General features: G+C 38.1%; 1 protein-coding gene across 2 annotated transcripts in view; it reads right to left on the bottom strand.

Moving 5' to 3' along the window:
* Positions 1–12823, bottom strand: part of LOC106883345 (polycomb protein EED-like) — a 35952-nt gene that overhangs the window by 5436 nt on the left and 17693 nt on the right. The window contains exons 1-7 of one of the 2 annotated variants that reach the window (XM_052971323.1): positions 10951–11100; positions 6726–6872; positions 5862–5954; positions 4162–4227; positions 2786–2911; positions 1782–1863; positions 54–145 (exon numbers count right to left, since the gene is read on the bottom strand). In XM_052971323.1, coding sequence (XP_052827283.1) covers positions 54–145; positions 1782–1863; positions 2786–2911; positions 4162–4227; positions 5862–5954; positions 6726–6872; positions 10951–11037 — 693 coding nt within the window. In that variant the 5' untranslated portion in view covers positions 11038–11100. Of the gene's footprint in view, positions 1–53; positions 146–1781; positions 1864–2785; positions 2912–4161; positions 4228–5861; positions 5955–6725; positions 6873–10950; positions 11101–12823 lie in introns of those variants that run through there. The other variant, XM_052971324.1, reaches the window with a different exon arrangement.

Genomic DNA, 12823 nt, shown 5'->3' with positions numbered 1-12823 from the left:
CAAAGAACAGTGGAGATTTACATAATAATAATAATAATAATAATAAAACTCACTGCACTTAGAACTTCATCTCGGTGACCATCAACTCCACCAAAAATTGCTACACATATATCTGTTTTGATGTTCCATATTCGTAAAGCATGATCTAAGAGGAGACAAAAAGAATTTAAACACAGTATCACATGTAATGCAACGTAAATACACAATGCCAGACTGTAGAGAATGGTATTGAGAGGAAAATGTTGTATACTTAGTGAATCATTAGAATAAAGGAGGTCCTCCCTTGATCTGACTTGGCAAGCATGAGCACAAGTCAGGTGGGCAAACCCGCTTTTGTTTGAATGCTTGACATGCAACTCCCTGAGAGACTGTTTTACAGCAGGAGAGACTCAAAAGCTTTGAGATCAACCATGACACCTGAAGAATGCAAGCACAAAACGGTGCTCTGCCTGGCAAAGCTGCACCAACAAACGTGCCACCCGCCACAAACAGAAAAGAATTGCAGCTGCACAAAGAAAACATGAAGAATGCAAGTCCAAAGTGAATTCCTTGCCTTCAGTGCCAACTGACCACCACTGCCTGACCTTGGTCATGCCTCAATGTCTTCCCCCATGTGACCGAGGACAAACTAATAAGAATAAAGGTCAACTTAATACCTCCCCACCCCACCCCGCTGAACCACAGATGTTTGGAAACGTCCGGTTCTTCAGCTCCAGCATCTCTAACATTAACTGCAGCAGAAACAGATTCCATCACTGTTTACTGCTTTATTCAATGTCACCCTCGTCAGCCTCTGGAAAGGTCTTAATTAGTCATTAGCCACAGAGGTTGAGAAATAAATTATTTTATTCAGACAAATAAACACAGGCAGAGTTGCATGATCAAGAAGTTTGCTTCCCAACCATGTGGCTTCGATTTCAGTCCCAGCTGGGGCAACACTTTGGGCAGCTGCCTTCTACTGTAACAAAAGACGGATCAAACCTTATGAGTGGATTCGAGAAGTAGAAACTAAAAAAAAAAAAGACCATTGTGTATTTATACTGGGATGAAAGTTGTGAGGGACAGTTCTTTTGTCAATGACCTGTCTGCTGCTCACATATTCAAAACCACAAGGGATCTCTTAGGGTAAGGATTAAAAACATGAAGGGACATTTAGCTGTAAAACAACGTTGCAATAATATATTTGTCTAACCCAGTGGTTCTTAACCCCTTTTGATCCCTATTTTACTCTACTGGACCCTCATAACCATTTGAAGTTTTAAGAAATTCAATTATATTTTTATAATTAGGTCCAGTCTATGCCAGCATGGATGATGATGAAGATGAATAAAATATTATAAGAAATTGTATAAAAAAGTTGTTATAATATTTGGTTGTAGTCTAACCAATTTACTGCAGATAAACTTCAGCAATGAAATCTTATGTGGACCCTGGTTGAGAACAACTGGTCTAATTAATGCAAGTATGGAAAAATGGAAGTAAAATAAAATACTTCAGTGAGATACAAATTGATAATCTAAGAACAAATTATCCAAGATTTTACTCATCTAAACACTGATTCCTCAACAACAGGAATAATCTCTGCAACAACAATTAGAAAAGTAAGTTAAAACAACAACAACCACTGCCACCATTTTAATGTCCATTTTTCCATGCTTGCATGAGGCAGATTTTCTATGGTTGGATACCTCTCCTGTCCCCAACCCTCACCTGTTTTCAAGTAAGGTAAGATTTCCCCTCCCATGACCATCAAGTAAAATTAATATAATCAAGTGGCTTACCTTTACTCACAGATAACATCATGTTAGGGTATTTGGGGTGGAATCGCAGTTCATTGACAGCATTGCCATGCCCTATAAAATTCTGAAAGTAAACAAAGAACAGGCTAGAGTTTGAACCCTTGTAGTCAGGGAAGAGGAAGGGAAATTTTTGAAGAAAAACAGAGCAAAACAGTGACAGGCAATCACTGCAGGTAGAAAGCATGCTGTAAAAATATGTAACAATAACAGCAGATACATTGTAGGTTTAGCAATGAATGTTGTATGAAATGCAGTTTATGGCCTGGTAATGTTATGTCATGAATAAGAAAATGGAAAGGCAAGTTGACTGCACTGAAACATTTATTACCTAAAGTGAAACACAGCAAATGCTAGGACATTAATAATTGTCAATACATTACATAAATTCAAATGCTTATAGAAATTGAAGATGAAAGGTGAGAAAAACGTGAAGTCTAGCATCAAAGACTCTGGTTGCAATTCTGTTCTCGCTGAAGCTGCAAAGTGAATACACTGCTCTCATTGTTGAAGATCCAAAACCCGCTCATAGAAAACTCACCTGCCTAAGGAATTAGTGGGAAAAATCATCTCTTAAATAGCTGACATAGGGACACTAGGCTAGTCCATCATGTTAAAGGGTGGACAATCCAAGTAAAGCTAAATGGACTGGACCATCACGTGATGAACCAAAAATAGGTAGCTAAAAGTAAAAAGCCACAATGTGGGCAGCTAACGGTCAAGAGTGATCATGCTTTTGCTACATAAAGTATAAAAATATGTAGTAATAATTTCAAATTTTGGCACAAGGCCAGCAATTTTGGGAGACGGGATTGGTACTTATTTTATTGACCCTGAAAGGATGAAAGGCAAAGTCAACCTTGGCAGAATTTGAACTCAGAGCATAAAGACAGGTGAAATGCCTCTAAGCATTTGGCCTGGAGTCGTAACGATTCTGCCAGCTCACCACCTTAATAATAGTAAGAAGAAGAATTATCATAATGGTTTACCTTGATGCATTGCATGGAGACAGGACTTATTATTCTTATAATGCCTCTCATCCCACCTGTGGCCAACAATGGTTGACCTGTCACATCATCAAATGTCCAAGCACAACAATAGAAGTTTTCCTCTGTCTTGCATGAATTAAGGACACAACACAACACACAATTAACAACACCCAACACCATAGTTCTTACCACTTCTACAGCCCTACATCTTTCATTAACCAGTATTCATGCCAGCAGGGATCATTGATTCATATCAGATGACCCCCCACCCCCACCCCCATAGTCATGTGTCCATTACACACCTAATTACTTCTTTAGTCCACTTAACAACTAAATCGGTCTCCTCCTCCTCCATCACCCATATTGCAGCCATCAATCACGATTACATATCAACAAAACTGAGGTGATATGAGCCGTAGTTCTGTCTCTTCCGACTTCATCCAGTGATTGAACCAATGGAAGACAAACGTCCAACTAAATAGATTCACTCTTTTTAGTTGGACATAGTTGGCTCTGAACACACACTTCTAGTCATTAATTGAAGCTGAATTATCTTTGTTTCAACAACTTCCAGGTTTTGACTCACCTCATCCACCAACCTAATTCGTTTATATCCTCATGTTAGTCCACTAACTGGAATCTCTTAAGTTCTTGGTTTCTATCAATGCTGTAATCCTCAGCACCAATCACACACAACCTTCCATTGATTTACCTTCATCAGAGCAGCCTAAAGTGTTACGACCCTTTTTGGAAGGAAATTCTTTTTTTCTTTTTTTTCTTTACTTTGTGGACAAAACAATATTTCAGGCTGAGCTATCAATTATTTTCACAACAGATCTGCTTCCAACCTGTTGTAGTGTTGACATTGCTGCCAATCATAGGCACCAACAAAATCTCCAAGCATTCACAGACTTTGGAACATGATCAGCAGTTATTTTATCAATTATGTAAAGTCATTTGCTGACAGGATTAAAGAAGAAATATAGAAGAATAAGATAAGTCTAACATTTAAACCAGCCACATCTGGCCCCAAATATTCTGTCTTACATTTAAACTGACTAGATCCAGCCCCTCACACCTACCCTATAATGTCTAACTAAAAATAAACAGTCACATCATGGAAATCTTGAAGCTACAAGATAATGCATGATTAATTCAAAACAATGTGAATAAATAAGCATTACATTGGACAGAGAAGTAATCTGAATGCTAAAAGGTTAAACAAGATACCGTTAAGGATCCAGCGTGAGGCCCTGCCGTTGGCATCATCTTTTGCCCTCTTTCCATAATTATAAATTAGTTGTACAAATCTCATTCATCCTGTTTGGTAGTTAAAGAGAACATTCCAGAATAGACTCAGGTAAAAAAAAGGATACAGAAGGGTCAGCGTAGGCTTGTAGAAGTTTGATTTTACCATTCTCGTGACATTCGTAGATGCCAACCTGTGAAAAAATATACAAATGTTAGATGATGACAACAACAACAGCAATAATTAAAGATAAATAAGAGATGAGGAGAAGGAAGAGAGGTTTTAAATTATTTGGAATTAAACAACAATAATCCTCTTATCTTTTACTTGTTTCAGTCATTAGACTGTGGCCATGCTGCGGCCCTGCCTTGAAGAAATTTTGGTCAAATGAATCGACCTCAGGACTTATTTTTTGTTTCAGCCTGACACTTATTATATTGGTCACTTGTCAAACCACTAAGTTACAGGGATGCAAACATACCAACACTGGTTGTCAAGCGATGGTGGAGGATAATCACTGACACAAAAACACACACACACAAATGCATTTGTGTCTTTGTGTCAGTGATTATCCCCCACTATTGCTTGACAACCAGTGTTGGTATGTTTGCATCCTTGTAACTTAGTGGTTTGACAAGAGACCAAATTCGCCGAGCAAAAAGGTTTACGATCTGACGTCTGTACACCAAGCCGCTGCAAGATGGGCACTGGTGCATGTTTCCCAGCTACATGGTTTCGGGTTCAGTCCCACCGCGTGGCATCTTGGGCAAGTGTCTTCTGCTATAGCCCCAAGCCGACCGAAGCTTTGTGATTGAATTTGGTAGGCGGAAGTTACTGCCGTGTGTGTATATGTCTGTGTATGTGCCTCTCTCCAAAAGAGAGAGAGAGAGGGATATATATATATATGACAGCTTCTTTCAGTGTCTGTCTACCAAATCCATTCAGAAGGCTTTGGTTGGCCTGTGGCTATAGTAGAAGACAGTTGCCCAAGGTGCTCAGCAATGGGACTGAACCGAGAACCATGTGGTTGGGAAGCAGGCTTCTTACTGCACGGCCATGCCTGTGATTATTACATATTAAAATAGAGTGTGGTAGCAATCAGAACATATTGTGAAGTGTTAGAATTAATGCGAAGAACACTGTTTGGGATAGAGTGTGAGAGGGTGGATAAGCAATATGAGAAGAGCTGGGTGTATTATATAAACTATAATTTAGCTGTGTGGGTATTTAAGAACAGTCATGAATGGCAATGCAAACTATACAGTACAGCAGTGTGGGTCTTGGCTTGTATGGTAAAGCAGTGAGGGTAAATTGTGTGGTGTGTACAGGATTGGAAGCAGGGGTATGGTGTGGATTGAATAGTATCACTGCATTGGCATGTTGCAGATAGTGTCACATGTCACTGTATGTTGGTGTAGCCAATGTAACATGGTTGTTCATATGTTGCACATTTGGATGCTTTGTAGGATTCAGGTGGTGACTGAAGTAGGTTAAAGCAAGCTGGATGTGATTTGTTCAAGAGACTCAAAGTTCCTCCTGTTTTAACTTGGTTGCTTTATAAGAACATATAATATTCAAGCATAGAACAACCCATGGCCTGGAGTCTAATTTATTGCAGATATTATTTATAGAAATTACGGTATCACCAAATGCAGGGCTGGATAGCAATCTGACTGGTAGGTCATTATCTCAATTTACTTGGGAAAATAGAAAACTGTACAAGGTTATTTGTTTTTCAAGAAAAACATGGAGATTTTTGTGCAATCATTTCCGTGTGTGGAGGTTTTCTGCATGTCAACAGACAAGGAAGAGGTTGTAAGTCCTTACCCTGTTGCTACCAACTGTAGCAAAGATTATTGGTTCTCCTTCCTTATGATTGTAATTGACCTGTACCCCAAAAATGGGTTGTCCATGATCTTCCTGGATGAATAAAACAAAGAGAAGAAAATCAGACAAATGAACAACACAGAGTCATTAGTGTGGGGTAAGAGGGTACAAGGGAGTTTGGGTTGGAGGATAGTGAATAGTTGACAACAATTTCATCAGCCCCAAAAGGATGGACTCAGAACATAAAACTGTGGAGCTGCCATCCATTGTTGTCATAGTTACAAAGCTTTCTGACATTGACACAAAATCACAAACTGGGGAGGGATTGATTTAAATACTCTCCAAACAGGACTGGTACTTTACTGGTCAGTTTATGTGAGCTCTGTACTTGGCCTGTACTTTCTTTTTATTGAGGGAAGAAAGGCAGATGTAATGTCAGAGGGATTTGAACTCAGAACATGAAGAGATCTAACTAAATACCACAAGGCATTTGTCAGATGCTCTACCAATCCCACTATCAACAACAACAATAATGGTTCTTCGCAAAAACACAAAATTGATGGAGAAGAATAACTGATTACATCAACCTCACTACTTGACTCGTACTTTATTTCCAGCAGAATGAAAGGCAGAGTAGACTTTGAAGGGATTTAGTATAGCTCTGGATCGAATAGAAACCATGCCAAAAGAGACAATTGGAGTCTGGTGCAGTGCTCTGGATTGCTAACTGCTGTCAAACTGTCCAACTTATGCCAGCATGGAGAAGGGGCATTCAATGATGGCAATGATCAATCAATCGATAACAATCTAGATATTGCATTAATCAATAAAAATGCTAAAACAAAAGAAAAATTCTTCACTTACTTTTAAATAATTTACAAGCTTATACTGAAGTTTTGATTTTCGAAACCGATTCTTTCCTCGTCCATAGCGCCGAGTATTGTTCTGTGGTGGTGTCTCACTTGGAATTGTATCATCTATTGTGGCACTGGTTGTACTGGACATGTCATCCTGTCAACAGACAAGAAAAAAAAAACGAAGAATCAATAATACTTTATATGGTAAAATTAACGAAAAGTCAATGAAAAGGAAACTAGAATATGGTGTGGCATTCACAGGGTTAAAAAGCCTGATCATCAAATAAAGCCTCCCCCACCAACACTATGTCTCCATACAGTGCTTCTCTAGACTGTGGGGAGACCATCTCTTTCCAGACAACACTTACAAGGTGTAAAACTCAGCATAGCAATGAAGCACACAACAGGTACACAGTGTTCTGGCTGCTTACAATGTATGTAAATGTCATCTGCAACCCAAGGAACTTTTTAGGACCAGTACTTAACTCTACAAGTTAGGTCAGGGATCCCATCACAGGTTGATGAGACTTGTTACTGGTACCACGTGGACCAGTTCTACCTGTTTCATAGTCAGGTGGTCAGCAATTAAACTGGCTCCCCTACTTGAGTAGCTCGCTATAGTTGCGAGGGGGGGGGGTATCTGGACACCCAACAGGATTAAAAGCAAGACCTGTCAAAGTCCAGATGAGCTCGTTGTAAGCCAATGGCCATTGAACTGGGGAAGGCAATGACATACCAACCCAGTATCTCTGTCAAGAAAACATTATGAAAGAATCCAGATGAAGCAAAGCTGTAGCTTCATCCAGTGGGAGAAAACTCACGCTTAATCTGGAAGTCTTTTGCTCAAGTGTCATCAAAGTCAAAATATCCAACACACGATGACACCTTTGATGACTTAGGTTTGGTTTTAAGCAGATGAAAGGTGAATGCACTCCTGACTAGGGTACTGGTCCATCATAGGTCCTAACTAGGGTACTGGTCCATCATAGGTAACATTCTTCAATGAACTGAGACCCATTTCCAACAGAAGGCTTTGTACAAGTTATGCCATGTTTTACCAGAAATAAGACAATTTTGTTTAATGAACAGTTTAACAATACAAATGATTAGAAAACCTGTTACATGATGACAGCAGTTGGTCATAGTATTTACGCTAGGATCTGTTAGTCTGCAACAAACTGAAGATGCTCCACAGATATCCAAAAGTGGATCCATAAAAAAAACTATATGGTTATTATGAACATGTTCATAATAAAGTACCATATATGGGCATATTTGTCTTTGGAACCAACTTCCAAGACAGTAAGGAATGATTTGAGGAGGATGAGGCAATGACTGAGACCTTTGGCATTATGTCATGCTTAAGACCCATCAAGCTATTGTGGCAGATATTGGTGTCATGCAAATGGCACCTGTGCTGGTGACACATAAAAGCACCTATTACATTCTTGGAGTGGTTGGCATTAGGAAGGGCATCCAGCTGATGAAACCATGCTAAATCAGACTGGAGTCTGGTGCAGCCCTCCAGCCTTGCCAGCCCTGGTCAAACCATCCAACCCATGCCAGGATGGATAACGGATGCTAAATGATGATGATACAGGAATAATTAGCAGTAAAATCACCATCATGATTCCATGTCCATTTTCCATGCTGGCACCGAATGGATGGTTTGACAGGAGCAGACAAACCAGAGAGCTGCACCAGGCTCCAGTTCTCTGTTTTGGCTTGGTTTCTATGGCTGGATGCCCTTCCTAACACCAACCACTTCACAGAGTGTGAACTGGGTGCTTTTACACAGCACCAGTACAAGTTTTTTATACTTGGAACCAGTACAAGAATTTTATAGGAGGAACTAGTATGGGTGCTTTTTAAATAACACCAGCATTTGAAAAATATATTCTTTCAAATTCTGTATAAGCTGTTGATAACTTCCAGTACCTCGGTTCCAAAATAAGCAATGACAGAGAGTTGCAAAGACATGATAGAGTAAGCAAAGCGTGGACATTTTTCAGAGAATTATTAATTCTGTTCATAACAAAGGAATTCTTTTCTCCAATTGTAGAATAGATAGTATTAGGGGTGTATGGCATTAGAATATGGGGATTATGGAAAATGTGAAAAGGGACGACAAGAAGGAGGCAAGCATGCTTCGCTGGATGTAAAAGGTTAGAGTACATGAATGGTAGAAGCACAGACAAAAATTGGGTTGAATCAGATGTAAAGCTTATTAGTAAGAAAAATGCGTTGGTCTGAATATTTGAGGTGTAAAGGGGGAAAATGAGGACATGAAGCATCAATCAATCAAAATAGAAAGGAACAGTGGAAGAGGAAAAGCAAAAGAGGAAGAAGTGGTTGAAGTTTTATCTCAGGAAGCTGAACAAAGCGACTGCAACAAGTGGCCAGATGCTATCGTGAAGGCGACTCACCCCCAACCCATGCAAGCATGGAAAAATGGACTTATACTGCTTGTAGTGGAAGTTAGCCTGAAGTGTTTTCTCATCCGGGCGAGAGAGAGAGAGAGAGAGAGAGAGAGGAAGTTTCTACAGAAAAAAAAAACTGACAGAAAGTTAGTAAAGAGGGGAGATAATTAGTGACAACTTCAACAAGAGATTTTGAAACTATGAAGAATTTTGGTTAAATTTCTTCTCAAAAAACAAAATTCTAAGACAATCAAAAGATCTGGTTTTGTGAAGCTAAGACTAGCGGGGATTGAACAAGGTTTCAAATGGATCCAAAATATTTGGTAATAATTTCTTCAGCTTAATGCGAGACATGTCAAAAATTTTAATACGACTAGGACAAACTTATTCTTGTTTTATAAAATCTTATGGAACCTCAGATATTTGAGGTGAAAATAAAAAATGAAGATGTTTTAATGTAATGGAAACAGAGACATAAATGAAACATAAAGAAGTCGAAACCTCCATAGACCCGTTTGTCCTAGACTAAGCACCTTTCCTTTGTATTAAATAATTTTGTTAGTTTTTAAACATAGGTCAGTCACGACGGAGTAGGCCCACTTGGACTACATTATCTAATGTGTCCTTTGCGGTGCGATTTAAGGGAGAGTTGGTTACTCTTTATAGCAGATTTAATAGCATGCCGGACGAAATGCTTAGCGGTATTTTGTTTGTCTTTACGTTCTGAGTTTAAATTCCGCAGAGGTCGACTTTGCTTTTCATCCTTTCGGGGTCGATAAATTCAGTACCAGCTGCGTACTGAAGTCGATCTAATCGACTGGCCCCCTCCCCCAAAATTTCGGGCCTTGTGTCTAGAGAAGAAAAGAATATTTATAGCAGATTTAGTGACTGCATAATAATCGGTCAATATAAATATCTTCAACCGGGAACAAAAAAGAAACAAACCAGCCTGGTGGATGTTAACAAGTATGTAGAAAACGAAAATGCAAAAAAAAAAAAAGGCTCATGACCCTGTGGGAGGGGACTTTCGGAAAATTCACAAGATCCGATTTTTCCACTCTACGCACAAGGCCTGGAATTCTGGAGGAGTGGGTACGTCGATTATATGGACCTCAGTGCTCAACTAGCCCTTATTTAACCGACCCCGAAAGGATGAGAGGTAAAGTCGACCTTGGTGACAATATAATAATGATGGAGATTAAACACAAGACGAATTTATGTGAGAGAGGGAGTGAACACCAAATTATCTAAAAAGCCTGAATCAGTTTCCTCTCCTTTACTGTATTAATAACATTTTAAACATTAAAATTCAAATTGAAGACGACAAATGTTGGAATGAGCACAATGGTTCTTTTCACAAAACAATGAAAAACACGAATAACCAGGATTTGGAACCGCATCGTTTAGTTGGCCTTCAGCCTTTTACCGAGACATTAGTGATTAAAGATACTCTTTCGTAATTCTTAATGTCAGAGAAGATATTCAAAACAGAAAAGTAATAAAAGGAAAAAGAAAATTAAGATTAAATAAAGAAATGAAGACTTAAAAACAAACCATGCGATGTGTGTGTAAGCAGACGCTAACACTTATTTATATAAAAATGTACGTATGTATATACATATATATATATATATATATATAAAATTATGTATATACACACATATATGTGTGTCTATAATAGACAGAGGGAGAGGTTTATTGTATATTAGTTGAAGCGTGTGTGTAAAGAGGGAGAAAGTTTGAGAGAAAATCTCTTTAGGAAAAGAAGAAACAGGTAAATCATGATTGTGTTGTGTTTAACATTGTACATACATTGTCATCGCCAGATCCATCCTGAGACAAAGAATGTCTGGGCCGTTTCGAACTGGACAACGTGCTGCTTCCTTCACTGTCCGACATCTTGACAACAACAACAACTGAAAATGAAACCTGGTCACGTGATATCACCGGCTTCAGTTCGGCGCGGGAAATCAAGTCCCACGCTTTCAGCTGGTCCCCTTCTTAGCTTCATTACGCTTATGGCTTTTCCTTTACTTTCGTCGCGTATTTGTATATTTTAAAATAATTTGGTATTACTTCAGTATTTTAATTATTTCCATATATATTAGGTATATTTTAAAAGGGTTTTTTTTTGTGTTGTTTTAGTCTTTTAATAACTTTGTAACTGCTAACTGGGTTTTCTTTTTGGTAAACTTGCCAAATCCTTTATTTAAATCCGTCGATTTCGTTTTTCGACCTAACAATTGTCTCTTACTCTAATTTATTTTTACAAAAACAAAAAAAAAAGTAATAATAATTTACTTGTAATTTTCATTTTATACATGATTGATATTCAGTTTTAGTTTAAATTTAAATATATATAAATCTTATTGGTTCAAACAAGGTTTTCTTTTAACAACAAATATATTTGGGGAGAGGGGTAAACTCAACCAAAGAAAACCTGTACGTGATCGCTTGGTTTGCTAGAAATAGCAACCAAACCTACCTCGTCACACCGTCTTTCAAAACGAATGAGATATTGGATAGCGTGATCCTGTATGTATTGGGCGTGAAAATTAGACAGGACCACCGTTGATCATAAGCTTGTTTCGATAAGGGATGACCTGGGGCTAAACGTCCTTTCTTGTATAACAATGAAAGCAACGTTACTGAGTCTTTCAGCTGAAAGCACAGTTTAATAATTCAAACTGTTTTTAGCAAAGGACACTGGATAACGTAATCCGAGATATACTGTCTGAAAAATAATAAAAGATGGGATGGTCACGGCTGTATTGCCAATTGATATGGGGTCTCAGTGGGAAGCTTAATTTAATTTATAAAAGCGATTTTCGTTTTCTATAACAATGACCAGAAACGTTATCAAGTGTGACGGTGTAAACTAAAAATGTGTCCCTCCTAATTTTAATGAAATGTCTCAGATTGTAGGTACTTTTTTTAAAAACTACTTTAGAAACGAGTGTGTTTTTAGTAACAAAAAAGTTTTGTAATTATGCCGAATTAGAGGCGGTAGAAGCCATTCAACTATTGTTACATTTTTGAAAAATATGCGAAAATTTGAGAAAAATAACTGCAGAAATATTGTTATCTAAAAAATTGTGGGAAGAACTCAGTCAGGAAACAAAAAAAATCATGGAAATTAGATGGAAAAATTCAAAAAATATAAATGATTAATTCACATGTCGAAGTCATTTGTCGCCTAACTTACTAGAAACAGTAGCTAAATCCCTTAAGTTATGTACTCTACCGTTAAAAAAAAAATGAAATGCATAACGTCTGAAACCCTTACTATTTCTTTATTACCCTTAAGGGGCGAAATACAGAAAGGACAATACAAGACAAGACAAACATGTGGGTAGGTGAAAAACGTATGAAAGTGTGAGATGTAAAGAAGACGCTCGACCCCTCATCCGAGCGCCATCGTTTCACTTTTGATTACTTTTAAAGTATTCAGAAACATTAATATTCAAATTCGTATTCAAATTTGGTGCACTTATCATAAAAGGAGTTTCTTTTTTGTCTATTTTTATTTCAACGTATCTCACCTGGTCCTCGAACTTCTCCAATTTCTTCTTATCATTTGTCTCGATTATTACACCTCCCAAATGCGTTGGGATTTCATTCCAAACATTTACCAATGTTGTGCTTTCCCAGCTTTTGATTTCGGTTGACAGTTTTTCATTTGTTA

The sequence above is a fragment of the Octopus bimaculoides genome, chromosome 10 (genome assembly GCF_001194135.2).
Source record: "Octopus bimaculoides isolate UCB-OBI-ISO-001 chromosome 10, ASM119413v2, whole genome shotgun sequence".
Lineage (NCBI taxonomy): Eukaryota > Metazoa > Mollusca > Cephalopoda > Octopoda > Octopodidae > Octopus > Octopus bimaculoides.
The sequence above is the reverse complement of the archived record's forward strand: the minus strand, read 5'-3'. Positions and strand labels throughout refer to the sequence as shown.